At 49.6% G+C, this 24,068-nt stretch overlaps 1 protein-coding gene and 1 long non-coding RNA gene across 4 annotated transcripts; both read left to right on the top strand.

Moving 5' to 3' along the window:
* The first annotated feature begins 7,711 nt into the window (after positions 1-7,711).
* On the top strand, positions 7,712-9,257 carry LOC114848136 (uncharacterized). The gene is made up of 3 exons (XR_005897187.2): positions 7,712-8,127; positions 8,279-8,386; positions 8,588-9,257. It is a non-coding gene; the product is annotated as an uncharacterized LOC114848136 (long non-coding RNA).
* A 251-nt stretch (positions 9,258-9,508) lies between these two features.
* Positions 9,509-23,230, top strand: LOC114848130 (thrombospondin-1-like). 3 transcript variants are annotated; one of them, XM_055505615.1, is made up of 23 exons: positions 9,509-9,631; positions 12,296-15,733; positions 15,804-15,891; positions 16,114-16,673; positions 16,760-16,838; positions 16,923-17,012; positions 17,089-17,198; positions 17,451-17,573; positions 17,892-17,988; positions 18,063-18,236; positions 18,324-18,500; positions 18,576-18,749; positions 18,831-19,111; positions 19,194-19,412; positions 19,502-19,609; positions 19,737-19,896; positions 19,972-20,090; positions 20,440-20,674; positions 20,760-20,987; positions 21,064-21,335; positions 21,419-21,516; positions 21,605-21,744; positions 21,831-23,230. In XM_055505615.1, exons 3-23 carry the CDS (start codon positions 15,828-15,830, stop codon positions 21,836-21,838), a joined length of 3,516 nt encoding a protein of 1,171 aa, XP_055361590.1. In that variant the 5' UTR covers positions 9,509-9,631; positions 12,296-15,733; positions 15,804-15,827; the 3' UTR covers positions 21,839-23,230. The 3 variants fall into 3 exon arrangements, with proteins under 3 accessions (XP_055361590.1, XP_028994192.1, XP_028994193.1); XM_029138359.3 differs by lacking the exon at positions 9,509-9,631 and adding an exon at positions 10,149-10,324; XM_029138360.3 differs by lacking the exon at positions 9,509-9,631 and having other exon boundaries at positions 12,295-15,733.
* Positions 23,231-24,068: the final 838 nt, after the last annotated feature.

The following is a 24,068-nucleotide window of genomic DNA, read 5'->3' on the forward strand; positions in this document are numbered from 1 at the left end:
TGATATTTGCCAAAGGAAGTCCACATGTTTGATGACAGCGCGAGCTCGGCCTTTTTTCGATTATTCGATCCATTACTGGAACTGCTCCCCCCAATCCAGTCACTTACTGAAACCTCTGTGAGAGATCATCGGAGGTTCACGGCGCTCGCTGCCAGTGGTGTTAGCCCTGATTGGTATCATTGGACGTTTACGCGTCGGAATCAGAGTTTGTGCAACAGATTGACTTACAGATTACTGAGCAACAGATGGTCTCTATACAGTATGTGAGCCTCGTCCAAACACTACCGGGTAGGAGACAATATAGCTTTTCTTTTCAGTGTCTTGACCTGGGTGAGTGTCTGGTGGTTTCACTGTGGACGGGTGCACAATGAAACCACCACATCCTACTGGTTTGATAAGCAGAAACACAGCTACAGCTAATTGCTCCCCTGGAGCTCCACAGGGCTCTGTGCTGGGCCCCTATCGGCCTCCTGCTGGCTTACATTGATTGTTCCTGATGTGTCGCTGTGTTTATAGGTCTGACATCTCTTAGACTGAATTAGCTCAATACAACATCTGCGTCAACTTAGCAACATTTTCTGCCGCTTCAGAGCTTTTTTCCTTAATGGCACTTTGCTTTCAGTGTCTTCTCCGCTGTTCTTCTCTCAGTTCAACGCAATTAGCAGAGAACTGAACTGAGAACAGCAGAACTATGTGATCAGTTTAGCAGTAAATTTGCAACTCAGCACAGCAGACTTCATGTTGGAGAAAGAGGCTTTATTTTCCTCTCCAGCTGCGGCGGTTCTTGTTGGCAGCACCGAGAACCCTGGACGCAGTCTGAACTGTCATTCCAGCTGAAGCTTGAACTCTGGTCTGTGATAAATGAGCGAGAGCTGCTGTAATTCACTGTTACTTACTTTCGGGCTCCGGTGGTTCTGTTGTTGCACAGACGTCCACGGTATCTGCTGTTTTCAAACTAAATGAATTAATTATAGAAACTGTCATGTTTTAGTGTGAAGACTCTATTGTGTGGGAATCTATTCACTCAGAACCTCTACTAAGTGTTAAAGCTGCCTTGTTTAAATGACCTAAAGCTGGATTAAGACGAGCAGTGTTTCTACGAGCCTCTCTCCAGTCATAGCTGTGGTTCACCACAACATTCCTGCAACAGCCACCATTTTACTCCTGGTTCTAAGTCGCAGGAGCAGACACCCAAATAATTCTTCCATTTGACCAGATGAGTACTCTACGCAGCCACCCACGACACGGAGCAAAGTTCAGAAGAAAGGAAAGTCAGACTGTTATAGGATTTATGGAATGAAATCACAGTAGCTCCATGAAGGGGAATGTTTGGGAAAATGAAATTCTGGTGCGGTCTGCCTTGACTTTAAAGAGGTGTGGTCTTAAATTCCTGGTGTGTGGCTCACTAATAAATGTCGAGGAGCATTTGTGGGCAAATAAAACAGACATCAAAATGATTTCTACACAATTTGCTTCATGTTTTCAAACACACTTAGCTTTGCTTATTTAAGAAAAAAGTAAATAACTGCAGGAACTGCGACAAATAGATCGCACAAAAGTCGCATGATGACAAACAACAACAAACTTGTAATAATTTAAAAACAAACCCATATTAAACTTAGTGAATTAGCATCAGGACGGACCTTTGGCCGCGGCGTCCTTCCCTCCTGACTGGTGTAATATTTTCTAGGCGTTCTTGGGCCAGTGTTGAGTCACGCATGCCTCGGAGGCATTTTTATTACCGTAATCCAACACTTTTGATTTTATGCGCAGAAAACATCTTCCAGGAAAATGTCGATGAAATGTTCGAAATTCTCATCTGAATGAGTTTGTGTTTTCCTTTCTCTTTGTACCACACGGAGGCAAACGGCAGGATTTATGAGTGCGACGCGAGCTTCCTCCTCGTGATGAGGAACGTCGTGCTCTTTGATCTGTCTATGATTGATGCCGGTATCTGAACACAGCGACCTGCTTTCACAGGCTGATGCTGTTGTGCTGCTGTTGCTAGGCCATAAACAGACATGGCAGAGATGTTTTAACAGGTCAGTTACACTTTAGACATGTTTTTGTCTTCTGAAGATGTCATTTTTATTATTTTCTGCAGCAGCAAACAGCAATAACAGTAAATGTATAATAAATAAAAAGGTGTGTGTGTCTGTGAAACGGACCAGAAGGAAAAACCTGCGAACGTCTGTAAATAAATGTTTTTATGACACTACTTGTCATCATCCAGCATCTTCGTCTTTGCCAGGTCTTTCCCTAAAAGTGCCTTTTACCAGGTTGTTTAATAGATTAATTAGAGCAGAAGCCCGGGAGCGAGGATGCGATTCGACGGAGCATCCAGCGCTGCTCCTCTCTAGACGCTCCTCTTGTTAAGGAGCATAATTGAGCTTCTGTGGTCGCCTCGAATGCGCTTCCCCGTTGTGTTTGTTTACCAGCATGCGCGTTGATGAGTGGAACGTTTGCCCATATTCTGATGGTCCTGTTATTATTGTTGGGATGATAAATGCAGGCGTCCTCAGGAGGCCGAGGCCAAACCGCAGGCAGACTGGTTCCACTCACACAACACAACACTTATCCTTATGATCCCGTCATCTGTAAGACGCTTTCTTTAATGTCCAAACAAATCTAAACTATTCATCAAGCATTTCAATAATAAAGTAGTTCTGCTGAGGTTCCTGTTATAAACTCTTCTGATCTGCTCCTTCTTGTGTTGTGTTTCTCTGTTGTTTTCACTGTGTCCCATCAGATCCACACTAGTCACAAAACGAAGCTAAAGGCAGCGTGTCGTCCTCTGTGAATCAGATGATCAGTTAAGCATGTGCTGTTTTGATGGTGAAGGATGGAACAAGTGATAATGTGTAATCTGCATGCGCTCACCTATCGCAGGCTCTCGTGATGTTATTGCGACAGATGAGGCTGAATCCCACTCAGACATGACGTGTTGGAGACGACCTGGCGGTTGAGAATCATTCAGATATTTATTAATGAGCCCCTCGGACCGGCCTCAGTTACGCTGCTGGATGCTGACAAAGACGTGATCTAATTCAGAAGCCTCGGCAGCGTCACGGCTCCTGTGCAGCCTGCAGACCGCTCTGTAACTGCGTCTACGATGGCACTGTCACGCACGTTAATCGTCATAATGGGTCAGACGCACTTGAGAACCAGGCAGTGCTCACATTTCTAGTCTGCCCAGAACCTTGTGTTGGAAATATTCACAAGATGACGACGAGGCCAAATGCGAGTCAGAGCCATTAACGGGCCGGTACCCAGCGCTTGTGGTGTGGATATCTGTTTCCCCGCGTCTCAGGAGTGAGATCAATGCGGAGGCAGCGGAGCTATCGCCGCTAAGTGATTCAGCAGGAGGGTATTGGTTGTCCAACGTCTACAGAGGCCTCGCAAAGACTCGCTCGCATCGTTTCCATGATTGCATGTTCAAATCACCAAGTATGTCTCACCGCCGAGCCGCGAGAGCCAGGTACGAAACCCGGAGACGTGCTCAGGGTGAAAAATACCCGCAGGGGGTTAAACGTCAGGCTGAAGGTGAGTTCATCCGCAGCCTGATGCTGTTTATCCCCAATGGAACCACAACCTGTGTTCACTGGCACACGTGAAGAGGTCTGGAGAAGCGTTCAAACCCAGCATAGAATAGAATAGAATAGAATAGAATAGAATAGAATAGAATAGAATAGAATAGAATAGAATAGAATAGAATGAGTGAATTTGTCATTTTTGTATTAACAAATTGTGTGAGACGTGTCATGACCTCAGCTTCGCGGTGGATGATGTCATCACCACGGTAGCGCTGACGAGCTCCTCACTGCAGCTGAGGAGTTTCTTTCTGTTTGCGGTTGTGCCGTTCTAGCGGCTGCGGCAGAAACCTGCGGTGACGACGCTTCGCCCTCCAACTCCGCGTGTGACACCGAGAACCGAACGCCGGCTTCCTTCAGGACCGGCCGCTGCTGCCCCAACTTTCCACAGAGCCTTTTCTTCTCTGGGCTCGGTTCAGAAGACGCTTGGCTGTGAAGTGGCCCATTACTGTAGAGGTAGAGGCATCAGACTTTCCATGTGGTGGACATTCCAGGCCACATCTGCTTCTAACATATGCTCATGTCCAGCTGTTCGGAGCTACCAGGCTCATAGATGCAGCGTGGTGCTGTTTGGGATGCTGCAGTTAGTGAATCTGCTCAAAGGAGTCCGTCCTGTGGGAACATCTGCTTTGGAGGTAATAAAGAAACAAATGCGTCTCTGCTTGTTTAGCTGCGCACCAACATCATCTCGACATTTTATTCACCTCATCTCTGATTCATTTTCACATGTGCTCTACAACTGCATTGGACCGAGTTGTGAGGAAGCGCCAGGATCAGGCCTTGGCAGCCAGCGGTCGCCCTGGAGACGTGACGGGCTTATACAACGCGCAGTAATGGAGCATGTGCTCTGGAGCCCATGCAGCGGCCGTAAAGAAATCACTCGGCTCAGAAACGCGCTGCTACTTCCCTGATCTGAGTGTTTTGAGTCTGACACTACACATCTGTTTTTTTAGTTATTCATGAAGCTCCTCCATCCTCACGCTCCCACTGTGTGGCACTGACTTCACTAAATGGATGCCTGACTGGCCTGATTGAGAGCTGGGGGCGACTGACCCATCATCAGCTCCTCGCATGAAACCTTAAACACGTCTTTCCATCGAGTTTCGCCTTTTGTCACGTTTGTCTTGTTTGTGTGTGTGGACTTGGCTCATTACTGCCCCGTGTGGTCGTGTGGGATAATCAGCAGCTTCTTCAGCAGCTTCAGTGACTCTGACCCTTGACCTTCATGTGCTTGTGGATTTCACGTCAGATTTCATGATGTACAGAATCTGGACGCGTCTGATCCTGGACCTCATCTGGATCTGGACCTGAGTCATCCTGGTCACTTCCTGGGGAGCTGGAGTGGGAGTATAGTAAACTCTGGTTATTTGATTCTTCCCACACATCTTCACACACATTCCTCAACTTTTTCCATGTTTGGACGTTTGGTTGTTAAAGATGAAACAAATTGTAACATGTTTGAGCCTTAGTGGACAAATGGCTGTTTTCAATCTTCGCCTGGTCAAACTAAATCACACGGATCCCAGTCCAGGGACTCGGGTCCTGATTTACAGTAGTAGACAAGCTTGGCCGGTGGACATCTCGCTGCTTAAGTCAATAAGGCCTTGATCTGCGTCCAGCGCTGCCTCCCCGGTGCTGAGCGCTTTCACAGATGAGAAGCACAGCGCTGTTTCTCAGCAGATAAATCGCTCCCCTGGAGCTGCGTCAGCGTTTTTAGCTCGACAGCTGATGCTCGCGGGTCAAGGTCTCCTGTGTGTTCAACCCGTCACCTTCAGCCACAGGGGGCGCGTCCTCGCCAACCCCTCGGGCCGGAGCTGATCAGTGCAGATGGAGGAGTCACGCCGGTGGAATTCAGACCCAGGAGGCTCAGTCCGTCCTAAACAGAGCCCTCGCACATGATGTGGAGTCAAACCAATTCAAGACAACATCGTGTTTACAACCGACAACAAAACAACACGTTTCTCACCAAACCTGAGCTCATGTGACTCAGTCAGATGAAAAAGTTTTCCGCTGGAGCAAAATGATGAAACTGCAGCTACGTTCCAGGCAGCGCTTCCACAGACGAGGCCTCTGCAACCTGGAAACGACATGTTAAAAGCGCCTTTAAAGCAGAAAGCGCCAGGACCGTGTTCCTGTTCCCTCGTTTCAAACCTTTTTCTCGGATCGTTCGTGTGGATGCTACGTTTCTGCTGAGACAGACCTCATCAAACTCAGCACCACGCAGCGATGCTCGCGTTGAGAGCAGCCTGGGGCGAAAATGGAGCTGAAACGGGCCGTTATCGTCTGAGAGGTCACTTCAGCAGATGGTGAAGTCCTGTGCAGATCTGGGATGTGAGAGACGTTTATGCGTCTGTAACTGTCTGCTGCCTGATGCTTTCATCAGACCTCGGTCCTGTTAGATAGTCCACATTCCTGTCTGCTGAGGTCCAGACAGAACTGCACACACACACCGCTCGCTGCTGTGGAGGCACAAAACCCAAGCCCTTTATTTTGTATCTTGTTTCTTTATAAATATAGACTTTCATTCCTCCCAAACCTGAGTCAGAGCCCATGATGTCCTCAAGTGCTTGGAGGGAAATCCAAACAAGATGAGTAAAACAGTTCAAGTGCCACTGAAGTGAATCAACGTACTGTATACAAGTGTAACATGTGAAGAGCCACTTGAAGGTTTTACAACATACAGAACATCTGCTGCAGGAGGTTTATACTGTGTGATGAGGAGGACGGATGAGGACAGAAGCACAGGGTGAGGACGCTGGACGCAATGAATCAGCTGAGCGTGACTGAAAGCGCTGATCGACAGACTGGAGGATGATGGAATGATGGAGGAGACGAGGGAGTAACTTGCTCTTTGTTCTTACTGCACCGCTCCTCGCGGCCGCGTGTGTAAAGAGTCTGTTGTTACTGTATGTGACGCCGTCCATGTCCTGCATGGCAGCGGAAGCTGAGACCCGGGTCCGATGACCTGGACGCATGCACAGAAGCAACGAGCCGCACACATAACTTCACCTTTACACAATGAGTCAATGAGATGAGTCAATGAGGATCACTGGGAGTCACTACATCAACACCGGCTGAAACCACTTACTAAAAATAAGCTTCACCTTCCACCAAATGGCTGCTGAAGTCTCCAGTAGTTTATTATTTATTTTAGGTATCATAAGATTTATTGCTGACATTAGTCCTGTTAAAAAGATGGATGACAGATATAAAGAAATATGATCATGTCCTCCTGGTTTATTTGGGGGCGCCATCGATTTAAAAGGTCAAACTTTATTGACTGGTTAAAGTGGGAACAAAAGGCTATTTTACAGCGACGGGTTGTGGCTGTTGGATTCCTGCAGACGCACCCACCGTCCTGAGGCGCTGGGTGCTGGTGTTCAGTAACGGGGGTCCTGAGCAGACAGGAGCCTGCAGAGCTGGCCGGGAAACGTGAGAGCGTCTGTGGAGGAGAGCGGCCTTGTAATAAATCCTGGGGCTGGGGGGGGGGTGGGCGGGGGGCCCTGTAAAAACGCTGCCCCTGTAAAAACCTCCGCTGTCACGGCTCCTCGTCGTGATTCAGAGCCGCTGCTCTTTTAATAGGAAAAGTCACACAATGTATGTCACATTTAGCTCAGCGCTAATGAGGCTCGTAAACACACAGGTTCTTATCACATGCACTAAAACTCAAATTACAGCTAATGAAACCATAGGTTTGCAGCTGTTTGCGTTTTCTGCGTGTTTTTCACTCTGATTCTTCCATTTAGTGCAGCTCATCAACGTGGAGCAGACGTCGCCCTCGTCCCAGTCCGCTTCCAGCTCCCTGGAGGGATCTGAGCCGTTCCAGGGGCCCAGCCAGCGGGTTCTGGGTTCTACTACGTACGCTCGTGCCCAGAAAACCTCCACCGGGAAGCGCCGGGAGGCTCCTGAGAAAATGCCTGCAGCGTCTCAACTGGCTCCTCTCCACACGAAGGAGCAGCAGCTCCACGAGCGCCGTCCAGATGTCGAACTGGGCGATGAAGATGTGCACAAAGTGGGTCTGTCCCAGAACCAGACGGCCGTCGGTGGGTCTGTGGGTCCAACGAGGAATCAGACATCAACACCCACATAATCAGAGCATTGGGGCAGTCACTGTATGTTTCACCTTCTGGCTTTTTTCCACTCAGTGTATTCACACAATTTATTTTGTGCAAATTTTGTTATTATGTAATTATTTATTTCAGTGAAAGTGGAACCAGGAGAATGAGCTGAGTGCCTCTGGTTTTAATGCAGGGCCTCCCTCCCTCCTCCACCAGAAGCTTTCTTGGATGCATTTCTGTCTCCTGACGGGGGTCTGGAAAACATATATCTCAGCAGGGGGCTCGGCTGCAGGCGGCCGCTCATGCCCGGCAGGCAGCGCTCCCTGCTCTGCCTCCTGTGGGAGTCAGAGCGGAAATGCTCGGCTCCTGCTGCTGCACGCTCCCTGACGCAGCACCATGCGGAGCGGCATTAACGAACAGTGAGGCTGTAGGTGAGGTGCAGCTCCCTGGGCTTTGCTCTGGCGGCCATGTTGCTTCTGGTAGGTCGACTATCCGGGTTGAATATTCCTGGCACACTTAGTTCAACAAAAGCACTTCATTACTTGTTCCTTCAGTTCATCCCCATCAGCGTCTCCAGGAGTTTGATGAATGAAGCTTTGACCTCTGTGCTGATTTGGACTATTTTTAAAGCTCTAGATGAAGTTCTCCTTCCCTCCCTCGTGCCTGGAGTCGTCTGGTAAAGAGATCCCACTGCAGACGGATGTGGTCCATGAAGCTGCGCTGAGGACAGGAGCTGGAGTAAGTCAGTGCTTCTGCTCATTGTGATCAGGTCACATGTACTGTAATGTAATAATGTATAATCCAGAGCCCTGTGGCCTATAAACCAGTAGTAAGTGAATCAGGGCCTGTTTGGTGCTAAACAGAAAATGCTGCATATTGTTTCCTTCATGCAGAACAAACCACACATTCAAAGATGCTGCTCACGTTTTTTCCTGGCAGCTCATCAGTGATTGTCTGACGGCCTGGAGGAAGTGCAACAACTCAACACACTGCACCCTGTTTACGCTGCAGCATCGGTATTTGATCCACTGTTAAGCAGCATCCAGGCTCCGTCGGTTCCCCAGAGACACAGCCTCAGCTTTACCATAAACGCTCTGACAAGAGTTACGGCTGCAGCCGTGGAGGGAACCTCCGATTTGTGGGGCACGGGAAGAGAGGAGTAGGAAAGAGGGGGGAGAGGTTCCCGGCACTGTTGAAGGGTCATGACTCGATGTTCCGTCCTCCTTTTGGAGAAACTACCGTTTTTTTTTTATCAGTTGGAGACGGGAGAAGCCCGAAACGTGTGGAAAATACCTCAGATTCTTCATGTTCTGGTAACTCTGCTCGGGCGTCCTGTGCTTTCGTCTGCTTTCTTTTTATGGAGCATTTGGGTGTTTCCACACTCCCTCCTTCATCACAGTTATGATTCAAACCTTGGAGAAACCTCTTGAAAGTATTTATTGACTGATTATTGGAGAAAATGAGCACATATGGCAAACACATGGGGACAAGTATCCACCACCTCCAAACCTGTGTGCAGTCGGATGACTCCCACCGCAAATATTCCCCCATAAACGCTCCTAAAAGGATGCTATTTGTACATATTGGAATTATTGATTATAAATATTTATTGCACTCGTCATTGTGTGTTTGTTTTGTCGACATCTTGGAAGAATCTTAAGCAACAAAGGTATTAAGCTGCGCAGATGAGAAATTATTTATTTAGCTGAAAGGCTTCCAGCGAACATCTGCATGCTGTGACGTGTGACTGGAAGTGATAGGCCGTCCTCCCGAGACCTGTTAAAACCTCGCTCCACTTTGGAAATAGTCTATTTTCACATGTTTGCTGCCCACGTAGCAGTAAGTACACAAGCCATCGCTGCAGCAACACACAACAAGTCAGAGCTCGCGATGCGCGTTTATGGACGAGACGTTCAGATCGGCCGCAGAGCAAAGACCCAACAGGATGCGTCGCCGGGAAAAAGTTACACAACGCGGGCTCAGGTAGCACCTGTTGTTTGTTGAATTCTGGGAAATATTTTCCTACAGGAAATTTATGCGAGTAGAATTTTACACTATTCACACATGTCTGAGTCTTTGTATATAATGGACCTACTATGCTTGAACATGGAGGATTTACCCAGTAGTCGTCCCCAGTCTGTATTTGTTGCATTTTAAACACAGAGCAACGGTTCACTGATGTTGAGCCACAAGAAAAATAATCAGCTGTGGACTGTTTTAGTTTCTTCCTGAGCAACCAGCGCAACACAAGCTCAGGTCTGTGTAATGTCCCCAGGCTGCTGCTGAGCTGCTGCTGAGTTCTTTGAGTCAATTAAGCAACAAGCTTAATTAGGCCTCCTGCACTAAACTAATCTGAGCTGTAATGAGTCATCTTCACGTCAGCTGGCCTCTCAGCAGAGGAGAACACACAGGGTCCACAACAAGACGTCAGCGCTTGTTTTAAGTCCAAGGCCGGTGGTAAGAGTTTAAATAAAAAGCTGAGAAATAAGGTTTGGGTACATTCTTAGGCAGGAGTCCCAGACACCAACAGTAGCTGCACTCGGGTTGAGACGTTTTAAAGATCATCCAAGTAGGTGATTGATGGGAAGAACTATTGCTAAATGGAATGAATGATGGGAACAACATCGGAGTGGAGAAGTCGCGTTGCACACACTCTGACAGCGCTATCGAAGAAAGGTGAGCTAACGCTACGCGCTACACGCTACACGCTACATGCTAGATGCTACACGCTACACGGCGCGAGGGATCATTTTAAGGCTGATGTGTTTTATACAGAGACTTGGCAGGCCTTTTGCTACTGACTGGAAGAGCAGAGCAGGCAGCAGTAAATAAAAAATCACTCTGGTCTTTATCTAACACAAAGAAGATAATAAAATAAACCACCGCCATCAAACAGCGCCGTCGCTGAGAACTTGACAGACTCTGTTGATTAGTTTCCAGGAGAAGAGCAGAGGAATGACTCTTCCTGGCGCGCGTCCCAGAACACGGTGGACACCCTTTCTACACACACTGTTTGAAATGTGGGCTAAACGCTGCAGAGGAGAAACATATCAGAACCATGAGCAGAACACTGCTGAACTGGGCCTGGAGCTTAAGGCTGTTCCCTCCAATAAGGCTGCTGCAAAATAGAGACATCTGCAACAATGCCAGGATATTCACCATGCAACAGTGTTAAATTACTAGCTAGCATTGACCCTATGGACCAGAGCCCCCCATGCGTTAGAGCCCGCGGGCCTCTACCGGGGTCCAACACGTGCAGAGCAGCTCGAAGGCCGCGGGTTTTGATGGCTGATGACTTCAATGGAGTAAAAATGAAAAGTCAGAATCTCCAGCAAAGGTCAGTGATGTGTAACAGATCATAACAGACGCGTCGGTGACACATTTAACTCGTAACGACCCTTTAATGCGCCGACGGGTGAAGTGGAGGGGATTTGTGTCACTCATTTGTCTCGAAGGGAATCTCCCTCATCTTCTCACGTGAATCCTCAACATGAGAGCGAGTTCTCAGCACGTGAGTGAATCCAAACACCTGAGGTGGGTCGGACTCCATTCCACCAGAACAACCCAGTCGGCCCCTTTTCTTTTGACGAAGCTTAAAGCTGCGCTAATAAATGTTTTTACTAATAGTGTTAATCTGCAAGGACACCGTTCAAAGTCTTTCTTTAACTTAGTGTTTTAGCAGTAACATTTAAACAGTGCAGTGCAATTAGCCGAAATCCTTTTTAGGAGTTGTGTAAACGGGTCAAGGGTAACTCGGTTCTGTTAGTGTCAGCTCAGTCCTCCTGTAAAAACCCTGGAAGTGTTCATAGTTGCAGCACAGCAGCACAGCAGCGCCCTGGGAGCCGTAAACTGCCTCCATTAGGCTCCTTGAACAGAGTTGGGCCCGTGCATCATCACAGACCTGTGATTTCATGGAGAAGATGCAGAGCGGCTGGTTAATGTCTGAGGAGGTGTCGGATGCAGGCCTCACCTGGCCGGAGCGCTTTCATTAGCAGTTTAATATCCTTCAGGGTGCACATGGCAGCGCTCGCTTCCTAAATGCAGTGGAATTTTGAAAGGCGAAGGCCAAGAAAAGCAGGGTCACATGCAAAGTGAAGTGGGAATGTGTGTGTTGGAGGATGAATGGGCGGCGTTGGCGTTTGGTTTGTTCTGTACGGCCGTCAGTGAGCTGTTTTCTTTATGGAGCGACTTTTCCTGGAGAGGAACTGTGGGAGAGACGGGCGCTGATGGTGCCTGTTGCCTGGAGCCTCCTGTCAGTGACATCACTTTAAGAACAACAGAGCAGTGTCGGCGCTGGGATTTCAGTAAATGATACAGACCACGAAAAGGCCAAACAAAACAATTCACAGCAACTTTCTGTGAAACACAGAAGAGCGAGGCATTTTTGAGGCTGATATTTGGGAACGAAGCACTTTCATTGAAAGCAGAAGTAAACAGTGGATTCATATTAAACAGGCTTTTGTCTAAAATGTCACATCACCTGTTGAGGAATAACAAACTTTCATAGACTCAGATATATTTAAGGATTCTAATGTAACATAAGTGAAATAATCGGTTTTAGAACCTGACTTTTCATGACTCTCCATCATCCCTCAGCGTGGGTGCTTTGCTTTCAGGACTTCTAACCTCTAAAGCTCTTTTCTTCAGGTGTGGTCTCCTCCTCGAGTGTAGCAGCTAACGCTCACTCGCTGCCTGAGCGCCAACGGATGACTTGGCGCTAGGAGGACACGCTTCCAGAGTCCGGCCAACATAATCAGACTGTGACATCATGTGCCGGAATCCAGGGGACTGGCTGCAAACAGTTAATCATCCTCCTCCGCGTGCACGTCCAAGGATGAGCGACCCAGGAAGGTCCTATCCGCCCCCAGTCTGCGTGTGCCAGTGTTAGCGTAGCATGCTAACGTCAACGCAAAGCCAAATCACTTCGCACATGCAGCAGAAATTAATGGGCCACAAGAAAAGTAGGTGTAAACTATTGGAAAACGCTGACTTGCAGAATACTTTTGACCAGCGGTAATTCACCGCAGACAGAACAGGTTCTGCTGCTGTTGCACAGAACTTCATCTCGACATGGACTCGCCAACTAAAAACCACTAGTAATATCCGTGTTTCCCTCTTTTATCCGTCTGAGACCGAGCTCGGATTATGATCCGTGATTTATGAGCCAAACAGTCCAAGTTATTTTAGAGTTCTGGCTTGGGTTAAAGACCCGACAGCTGAAAGTATTAACAACAAAACTTCTTCTGTTCGTCTCCCAAATGAGACCTTTCGATTCCCAGATGTGTTTGAAGGAGTCATTCCTGCTGCAAGACAGTTGTTGGTCTGTAGAAACCTTCACGATGTCTGTGGTCTCTGGACCAGAAGTGACGGATCGAACGCGGGACTTTGGACAATCCCAGTTATTTACAGCGGCCGTGATGTTCCTGCGCGTCTTACTCACTCTGTGCACCTCAATGTTCCAGCTGTTGTCATCTCTCTGGTGGAACGTAAATCATGAGCAGTCAGGCGTGCTCCCCCTGGGCATGTTCTGTGACTCAGGGGAGGGAATAACACTTTCAGTCATGTCCCGCTGAACAGCCCGCTCTTAAATGCAGCCTGGTAAAACATGCTTGTCTTTCACACTCCTTTCTTTTGAAACACATTATTCTACAGCTCTAAATCGCAGCTGAAGGGGACAAGTGCAAACTGCTTGACGACTTAGTTGTTGTGCAATTTTCTGATCCAGGAGAAAGTCTCGACCTGTTGCTGCAGCAGCATCTTAAAACCTGCCTGTAGTCGGGCGTTGATGCTGTTTTCATGTAGTCATTAAAGGTGATGGACATTTTTAAAGAAGCAAAAGTCACACTGAGTCATCTGCTTACAGAGAAACAAGCAAGAAAACCATCTGGCAACGCTCCACAACACAGTGTAACACCTCAGTTTCTGTGCTGGAGCTGCTTCCCATAGAAGTCAATAGGAACCGGGGTTCAGGGGTGTGAATGCAGTGTTAACCAGGTGTGTGGTCGTCAGCGCCTCTCCTCCTGTCAGGCATCATGTTACCATCTTTGTGTTGTTGACATAACCTTAGTTGCCATGGAGACCTGTGGTAGGTGTTAACCCCTTTATGTTGTTTTTTCGTCTTGCATGTTACAGAATTTTGATATGAGCAGATACAAACTACAAACTAAAAATATAAATGATTTGTATAGTACTATTTATTACATAATTTGCCTCAAGAAACAAATCTCATTAATCAATATGTTTTTAAGCTCCTCTTACCAGATTCTTGGCGATATTTTGAGCGGCTCTGTGAACCAGAAGCCATGAAAGTGATGCTCATAACTCATTTTTAGAGCTGTTGTGATGGTAGCAGTTGTTGCTCACAGTTGTTAACGATGCTGTAAACAAGCCCCAGTGGCTTGTTTCTAGTGGTTTTCAGCTGACACTGGCTCTCAGAAACGTTTTTGGGACCTGGGCAGAGTTTGACACAGCGTGAATGTGAATGTGAATACGTTGCAGAGAAGAGGCGAAGAAGTCGAATGACGTGTCCCAGTTGGAAGCAGCGATGGAGAGAACACGCCGAGTAAACATTCGCTATCTTTGGGCCTGTTTCCGCTGCAGGTCAAAGCATAATGATCCAAGCTTGGCAAGTCTCTTCACCTCTCACACACCTACGCTGTGAGCTCACGGTCACACCCACAGCGATATGCTCGGTCCTGCACCTGCACACGAGCCTTTCCCAGAGAAGCAGGGGCTCTCATCCCTCCCACATCTGGGTTCACAGCCTGAAGCCGCCTTTCATCTGAAAAAGGCCAGTCGGCGCTGCCTTTATCACTTCCTGTAGTTTTGTGTTTCGGGAACGGGAACAGTTCACCAAATCACCTGAAGCCTTAAAAGTCCTGCTTCGAGTTCCTGTGGCATTAATCGAGGATGAAGAACATGGATCCAGATGTTGTGGTCCATATGTCCAGTCTATTTTTAGCTCCTCTTTCATTTTAGAGCCTTGCTCATCACAGCTGCAGGCGTCTCTGTGCTTCCCATTTGTCCAGATAACCTTTAATCTGAGTGACACACTCACTCTTTCCTCTGTTAGAACAGAGGCATTCTGTGAAAAAACTTGGGGCAGAAATAAACCAAAAGAGAAGAGAAGAGGAGGTCAAAGATGAAAACCTAACCCTAACGTCACCTAAACTGATATGATTGATGACAGAGGTAAGAAATAAAGACTTTTTAGCTGAGATTAGTTTATAAATTATAGAGAAATAAACACATAATGGAAATTTAAAGCATTAAAATAGATTAATTTATTTAGCAGGAGATCTAATTATTGCATCAGTGCATGTGAAAAAATAATATGATCAAATATGGTCAAATAAATACAGCGCCAAATATATTGCAGTTGATGAATCATCTCTTCGCTTAATGCCTCTTACGTTGTGCTGCTCACTGAGTCCCCTAGTGGCCAGAGCCGTAATTACAGCGTACATAAACCATTAGTCGTCAGCTATAGTTTATAGATACGAGCTAAAGGGCGAGTTTAAAGCTGTAGGGGATGGAATAACATTTAACACTTTATATGGCTTTTTAAACTATACATATAACGTATAATTATTTTAATTAGTTGCTGAATTATCTGCTCAACGCCCCGGTCATAATTTAAAATATGAGAGAGTTTTTCTTTGTCTTTTTGGCGAACGTCAGCCCATTTGAGCAGTTAACCTTTTATTCGACCGGAAACGACCGAAGTCTTGGCTCCGCGTGAGCTTGAAATATTTGTCCGGTGATGGAAACGCATTTTTCCGCTCGGTGTGTGCGTCTCGCATATTCCTCTGCCGAGCTGTGAGGTAAGACAGCACGTCCGTCCTTCTCCCTCACGCGTCCCTCCCATTGGTCCAGGAGGAGCCTCAGGAATGTCCTTCAACTCCTTAAATAGCGCTTGGATCGGCAGAATAGTCAGTAGAATAAGTGAAGCAGCGGAATAAACGCCGGAGAGGAGCTTGAAGACGTTTCACTCTGAGCTGATGAGCTTCTTTGCAAAGTAGAGGAAGAGAAACATAAACCAGACGAGCTGGGACTTTATTCCTACAGCACAACTTCATTCTAAAGGTTGGTTTCTATTTTGTGCCATGTGTTGCTGAGCATCTAGAGCTGGTGTTTAACTCTTGACTGGTTGCAGTGGACTCTGAGGTCTGAGGTGAAGATGACGCTGAGTGGCATCTTTTTGCTGCTGTTGCTTTGGAGCTGTGAAGCTGCAAGACTGGCAGGTGAGAATAAAGCTCCACTTCTAGAGAAAGTGACCCCTCTGTGGTCTTTACGTGTGGATTTAGAGGGATTCTAAATTATTTAAAAGCGTGGTGGTTTCATTATATTAGGCGATCATTTTACAAATGCTTTTGTAAAAGCAAAAAGCTTGTTTCCTGTGGGATTTCTTTGTTTTCCTGCACCTCGTCTTTAAAACCGGTGCCTTTTCTGGTGTGCGACCACAGAGAATCCAGACGATAACAGTGTGTTCGACCTCTTCGACCTGGCTGGTGTGAGTAAGACCAACCACGGGGTGAGGTGGGTGAGAGGCGAGGACCCGTACAGCCCGGCCTTTAAGGTCATGAACGCAGACCTGATCCCCCCAGTCCCCGACAGCGCCTTCAGGGACCTGCTAGACTCCATCCAGGCTGAGAGGGGCTTCCTCCTCCTGATCAACCTGAAGCAGTCCAAGAACAGCAGGGGCGGCCTTCTGACCGTCGAGAAGACCGACGGCTCCGGACCCATCTTCGAGCTCATTTCCAACGGCAAGGCCGACACGCTGGATGTGGTGTACTCCAGCGCCGATCAGCAGCAGCTGGTGTCCATCGACGACCCGAACTTGGCCAGCGGCCACTGGAAGAACATCACGCTTTTCGTGGAGGACGACCAGGCGCAGCTCTTCGTCGGCTGCGAGGAGGTCAACGTCGCGGAGATGGATTTTCCCATCCAGAAAGTGCTGAGTCAGGGGGTGGCAGACATCGCCCGGCTCAGGATCGGAAAAGGGGCCGTGAAGGACAAGTTCACGGTGAGATCTGCTGTTTGTTACTGATGTCAGGGAACCAGTGTGATAACGTGCGAGAACTTAGCTTTGCCTGACTCTGCTTCGCTCAGGGGGTGCTTCAGAATGTGCGCTTCGTCTTTGGGACCTCGCTGGACGCCATACTGAGGAATAAAGGATGCCAGCGAGGAGGTGAGTGTGACAACAAAGGTTAAAGGTGTCACTTCTGCTCCGCTGCCTGCTATGGTCCTCATTTCTTGTTCTTCGTCCCACTAGCCTCCTTAGCTGATATCATGACCCTGGACAACCCAGTCAACAACTCCAGTCCTGCCATCAGGACCGATTACACCGGCCACAAAACCAAAGGTGAGACCTCCCTAAACGCTGTGCTCCTTCATTGTTTATGTGGGTTTGGACCTGAACTGTCCCCGCCTGCTTCCAGATCTGCAGTCTGTGTGTGGCTTCTCCTGTGAGGAGATCACCAGCATGTTCAAGGAGCTGAAGGGACTCGGCGTGGTCGTCAAACAGCTGACCAACCAGCTCCGCAAAGTGGTGAGTGCTCCCCGTCGCCCCCTCTGCTTCCACTTAGCGCATTCCCAGTGCGTAGCCGCTTGTCGTCGTAATGGCCAAGCCCCTAATGAGACCCATGTGAATACGCAAATATGTTTGGCCGCCGCTTGCGTCCGCGCTGCATCGCTGGAGTCAAGAAATGTCTTAATCACGGTGCCGCTCGGTGATTCATTTGTGTCGGAACCTTGGCACAGGCGAGCGTTTCCATTCACCGTCTCTCCTCTGCTCCCCCAGTCTGAAGACAGCATGCTTCTCAGAAATAAGATGAACATCACCGGAATTTGTGTCCACAACGGCATCATGTACAGAGACAGGGACGAATGGAGCGTGGACGGATGCACCGAGTGCACCTGCCAGGTGAGCGCCGCCACACCTGCGAGGAACAAAGTGAGAGCTGTGTTTGTGTCAGAGCCGACTGTCTAATCACTGGAAGCACCAGGCCTTCAGTTCACCAGCAGCGCGAGCAGAGGATGTGGCTGTTGTGTAATTAGTCAGGTGTTGGTGAGAGAGCGGTGACGAGGATTATGTTTTCCATCAACACAGTGTCACGTCCCTGATCAGATCACCCCTTTGTGAAATGCAGCAATTAGTCTTGGCCCGGGCCCAGCCGGCCTTTGTGTGCGCCTGTCCTCACACTCATTGCTCTCCCTCTAATCTGACTGCTCTCCCGTTCAGGAGTCGGCTACGGTGTGTCGTAAGATCTCCTGCCCTCTGATCCCCTGCGCCAACGCCACCGTGCCGGACGGAGAATGTTGCCCCCGCTGCGCTCCACGTAAGCCCCGTCGCTCCTCACCTCCTCTTTCCGTGCGCTCCTCGAGCCTAACGCGCCCTGAACCTCCTCCGCAGCCAGCGACTCGGCCGAGGACAGCTGGTCGCCCTGGTCTGAATGGACGCACTGTTCGGTGACGTGCGGCCGCGGCATCCAGCAGCGCGGGCGCTCCTGCGACCGCATCAACAGCAACTGTGAGGGCACCTCTGTGCAGACGCGTGACTGCTACCCCCAGGAATGCGACAAGCGCTGTGAGTCACCGGGCGACGCGTCCGATGAACCATGAACACCCTGCATCACAGTATGCATATATTACATTATGCATGTGTTGCTTCCAGTCAAACAGGATGGAGGCTGGAGCCACTGGTCCCCCTGGTCCTCGTGCTCCGTGACCTGCGGTGAGGGCGTCATCACCAGAATACGCCTCTGCAACTCTCCCACGCCCCAGATGGGCGGCCGGGCCTGCCAGGGCGACGGGCGCCAGACCGACATCTGCACCAAGTCGCCGTGTCCCAGTGAGTTGCAGCTCAGCAGCAGATACAGACTTGGTGTAATAGAAGAAACGGACTGATTTGATTGCTTTGCTTTAGTTAACGGAGGCTGGGGGCCGTGGTCGCCATGGGACACCTGCTCCGTCACCTGTGGTGGGGGGGTTCAAACTCGCAACCGCCTCTGCTCCGACCCTGTGCCCCAGTTTGGAGGAAAGGACTGCGTTGGCGATGCCACCGTGTCTCAGCTCTGCAACAAGCAGGACTGTCCCATCGGTGAGTACGGAGGTTGAAAAGTACTAAGAAGTAGTAGATGTACGTACAGTATGTGCTAAAGCTCCGCTTGCTTCTCCGCAGACGGGTGCCTTTCGAACCCCTGCTTCCCTGGCACAAAGTGCACCAGCTTCGCCGACGGCTCCTTCCACTGCGACAAGTGTCCGCCGGGCTACAGCGGCAACGGCATCGTCTGCAGGGACATCGACGAGTGCACAGAGGTTCCTGACGCCTGCTACAGTCACAACGGGGTCCACCGCTGTGAGAACACAGAGCCGGGCTACAACTGCCTGCCCTGCCCGCCGCGCTTCTCCGGCCCCCAGCCCTTCGGAAGAGGCGTGGAACAGGCCACGGCTAAAAAGCAGGTTGGAGCCGCGCTCCGGTCCCCGTGGGTCCGTGGCTTGCCGGCCGCCTGCTCCTGCCTCAACCCCCTGTCATTTCCTGCAGGTCTGTAAACCCCGGAACCCGTGTCAGGACGGCAGCCACAACTGCAATAAAAACGCTAACTGCATCTACCTGGGAGTCTTCTCCGAGACCATGTTCCGCTGCGAGTGCCGGCCGGGGTACGCGGGCGACGGGCGCATCTGTGGAGAGGACAGCGACCTGGACGGGTGGCCCAACAGGGACCTGGTGTGCGTGCAGAACGCCACCTACAACTGCAGGAAGGTAGCCAGCGGCGCCGCAGGCCTCCAGCAGCGCTCTGCACTCGCTTATTGTGATAATTGCCTCCTAACCCGTCCTTTGTTCCCTCTTAGGATAACTGCCCCAGCCTTCCCAACTCAGGCCAGGAAGACCACGACAAAGACGGCGTGGGTGACGAATGTGACAATGATGATGACAACGATGGGATCCCCGATGATAGGGTGGGTCGTCGCCGAGCGCACGTAGCAATCAGCCGTAGCCGTCTCTGGTCTGGGCTCCTCGTGTTTACTCCAGAGGAGAAGGAGTGTGTTTGAGTCGTGACTTATCCCAGTGTTTTTCTAAATGCAGGACAACTGCCCCAGAGAGTACAACCCCGGCCAGTACGACGCCGACAGGGACGACGTGGGCGACAGCTGCGACAACTGCATCTTCGAGGCCAACACGGACCAGACGGACACCGACAGCAACGGCGAGGGCGACGCCTGCGCCGTGGACATCGATGGCGACGGTGAGCGCGTCCTCCGCGGTTCTAGTCCCACGCGGTTCTTCTGCTCCCGATCTGAGACGAGCGCTGTGTTTGCAGGAATCCTCAACGAGAACGACAACTGCCCGTACGTGTACAACGTGGACCAGAGGGACACGGACCGGGACGGGGTCGGAGACCACTGCGACAACTGCCCTCTGGAGCACAACCCGGACCAGGTGAGCCCTCGTCTCCGGACCAGTGCCAGCGATAGGGATTAATCTGTCAAGTAACTATGTGGAAGCTGCCTCAGGCCACAGTAACGCAGCCACACGTTGCACCTGCACTAATGACAGAGAGGAATGCAACGGCTGAGGGCAAAACAGGGCAAAGCTCACGTTCCTCCATTCATGCAGCGATGGAACAAACGTGAATGTGAACCCTGAAGGTCCAGGACACTGGGCACTTGTCTGACAGGGCCTCGCCCGCATACCTGGAAACAAGGGGCCGCGTTTCATTCGCGCCTCCTCATCTGAGGCTCGTGAAACCTGGCCAAACGACACTGACGAATGCTTCTCTCTCCCGCAGTTCGACTCCGACTCGGACCGCGTGGGAGACAAGTGTGACAACAACCAGGACATTGATGAGGACGGCCACCAGAACAACCTGGACAACTGCCCCTACATCCCCAACGCCAACCAGGCCGACCACGACAAAGACGGGAAGGGCGACGCCTGCGACCACGACGACGACAACGACGGCATCCCTGACGACAAGGACAACTGCCGCCTGGTTTTCAACCCTGATCAGCTGGACTCCGACGGTGAGTTGGCTGGTTAGCATGGAGTCTCTTGTAGCAGCTTCCTCTCTCGGGTCCTAGCGTGTAAATCCATCTTTCCTCCTCTCAGCTAACGGCCGCGGTGACGCCTGCAAAGACGACTTTGACCAAGACAACGTCTTGGACATCTATGACGTCTGCCCTGAAAACTTCGCCATCAGTGAAACCGACTTCCGCAGATTCCAGATGGTTCCTCTGGACCCCAAGGGCACCTCGCAGATCGACCCCAACTGGGTGGTCCGGCATCAGGGCAAGGAGCTGGTCCAGACCGTCAACTGCGATCCTGGCATTGCTGTTGGTACGTTAAACACTGGTAGAGAACTCCCCACACGCGGGCACAGAACAGAGGCGACTCACTGTCCTCTCTGTCTCAGGCTATGACGAGTTTAGCGCAGTGGATTTCAGCGGAACCTTCTTCATCAACACGGACAGGGACGACGACTACGCTGGCTTCGTGTTCGGCTACCAGTCCAGCTCGCGCTTCTACACGGTGATGTGGAAACAGATCACGCAGACCTACTGGTCCCACATGCCCACCAGAGCCCAGGGCTACTCAGGCCTGTCAATCAAAGTGGTCAACTCCACGACAGGACCCGGCGAGCACCTGAGGAACGCCCTGTGGCACACCGGAGACACTCCAGGACAGGTCCGATCATCCGTCCACCTCAGTCTGGGATAATGTAGAAAACAACCATTCCCATTCTAACTGTTACTGGTCTTCTGTTTCAGGTGCGCACTCTGTGGCACGACCCCAAGAACATTGGCTGGAAAGACTTCACCGCCTACAGGTGGCACCTGACCCACAGGCCCAAGTCTGGGCTGATCAGGTGAGTCCAGAAGCCTCGCGCACAAACGTGCACCTTGGTATTGATTCACAGTAAGGTGTGAGTCACGTGACTCGTCTTTGTTCGACAGAGTGGTCATGTATGAAGGCAAAAGAATCATGGCTGATTCTGGGAACCTCTACGACAAGACGTACGCCGGTGGGCGGTTAGGCTTGTACGTCTTCTCTCAGGAGATGGTTTACTTCTCAGACCTCAAATACGAGTGCAGAGGTAAAAACACTAGACTCTAAAACGCAAGCCAGTCATTCTTTAAAAGCTTTCTTTTTGACATGTCTTCATCTTTAAATCCCTTTCAGATACATAAGAAGAGCACGTCTTCCCGTCAGTCTGAATATATAACGCGTGACGTGGATCCAGATCTATTTACAGTTGTCCTTTGAGAAATGCACATTGAAGAGGAGCCAACATGAGGCAAACTGACCTCAGGACTTTAGGCCAATTGAAAGTTGAGTGATAATATTGCACCACTGCATCAAACTCCGAAGAAGTTTCCCTTTTCACGTCCTGTGCTCTGATCCACATTTATCGCTTTGCACACCTGAACTGCTGGTGGGAGGTGGTGTTACCTTGAGGGACCAAAGCGAAGAGTCTTCCATGTTTTTTATATATTTTTTACGTATTTTTTTGAAATCATCATTGTAGATCTGCTGTGGACTCAAAGATTCTTGTTTCAGTATGAAGACAGCGGTAGGAAAGGGCTGTTCGCCCCTTGAAGGACCTGTTGAGGGACCGTGGACAGTATGAACTGACTGTTACTATCAAAGAGAGTGAATGGGTTCTGTGTGCGTGTGCCACAAACGTAGTGAGTCTAGTTACAGACGTTCTTATAATACCCTTGGACGAGCCCTCACCCCTCATTCATGCAAATCTGTAGACACGAGCTCTCAGAGCCGGCGCCACATTTTCATCTTCTCAGGAAAACGCACAATAAGAACCGAGGAGACGCGACATTCAGGACGACCCAGGCCCCGAAGCAGACACGAAACACTGTAGAAGCCCTCATTCATCTTACTCCTAATTGGAAGCGTCAGCAGAGAAGAGCAGGAGCCGCTCCGTGTGCCGCGAGTGGCTTCATCTCTGCATCTGAAATAAATGTCAGGATTTAGCCACCGATCAAGTGGGCGATGGGCATCGTCCCGCGGCTCTGAACATCCTGCACAGTGTGCACGCGCGGCGCGCGAAAGCTTGTGTGCTCATTCCTGACGAGGGAAAATCAAAGGAAACCCTTTATGTACAAATATTACCTCATTCATTCTTTCTGTATTAAGGCCAGCAATACACAAGAATCAGAGTATGGATCGGTTGGCTTTAGTATCATTTGTTTGCTGTACATAAGATATTTTTATAGCAGGAGAAGCCCAGACAGGAACATGAGGATTATACAGATGTCGCTGCGATTGTGTTGTGCTGAGTATTTTCTGTGCATTGTTTTGATAAATTATTCTGTCTCTTATTTTATCGGTGTAGATATATGCTATTTAAATAATTTATCTAGAAGCGTAGCGGAAGCGTTTCTGTTTGTATAAACTCATTTGCACACTGACATGAGGATGTCTTTGTTACATTTGTTTATGTATGTGTCTTTTTTAATTATTAGTAAAGCTTTTCTATAAACTTTGTACAATAGTTTGGACCCAAAGTGCTGTTTTTAATCTTACCTGATATTTTTCAAGTGAACAATAAATAGTTGTCTTTACTGGTTGGTGCATTTTTAAACATTAAAACAATGAACGAAGTCTTTGAAGACTCAATATTGTCCTTCTCTAAGTTTACGACTTGGAGCGAAGGGAGTGAGCTGTGCTGTCAGGCGACTGGAATCCATTAGCTGAAGCCTTGAGAAGGGGAGTCAGCTGGGAGGAAACTCCAACATGAAGTAAATCCCACTTTAAAGCACATCCTTCCAGAAGTGATGACACGTTACACGATTCTGCTCACACCTTCACTCAACACTCTCTTAGCGGCTCCGCTGTCCGCGAGGTCACCGTGCAGCCGTGGTTCTGGCCCAGTCCTCATCACGTGCAGCTCCTCTTGATGCTCCACCTTCCGCCAGCGCATCCGTAAACGGGCTTATTCTGCTCATTCGGACCAGCCTGTAATCTACAGCACAAGGGAGAAGAAATTCCAGACGGCCTCGGTCGCGGTTCGCCGCAGCCTCTTTACATTAGCAGTGAGCTCATTCCTACCAGCCTGAGCTCAGTCTTTCCATTACCCACTGTGAGCAGCACTGTATATGTCCCCCAGTGAAGGTATGGAGCTGATTACTGTACATGCTGACTGCTGCAGGGCTTTATATTGTGTCTGTCTATGAACTCTCAAACATTTGCATTAAGTACCAGTATTATTCTAGTGACGAGTGATCAGACCAGCGCTGACTTCACTGAAAGGCCTCTTGCTGAGGTTCCACCTTGGATGCTGAGATCCCGACTGTGATTTAGACCGGGTTCAAATGTGCAGAATGTGTGAGGAGTAAAGGCTCAGGAGGTCAAACAGCAGGAGCCAAGAGAAGGGGAGGGAGAACAGAAGTCAACAGCTCC

Source organism: Betta splendens, chromosome 22 (genome assembly GCF_900634795.4).
Source record: "Betta splendens chromosome 22, fBetSpl5.4, whole genome shotgun sequence".
Lineage (NCBI taxonomy): Eukaryota > Metazoa > Chordata > Actinopteri > Anabantiformes > Osphronemidae > Betta > Betta splendens.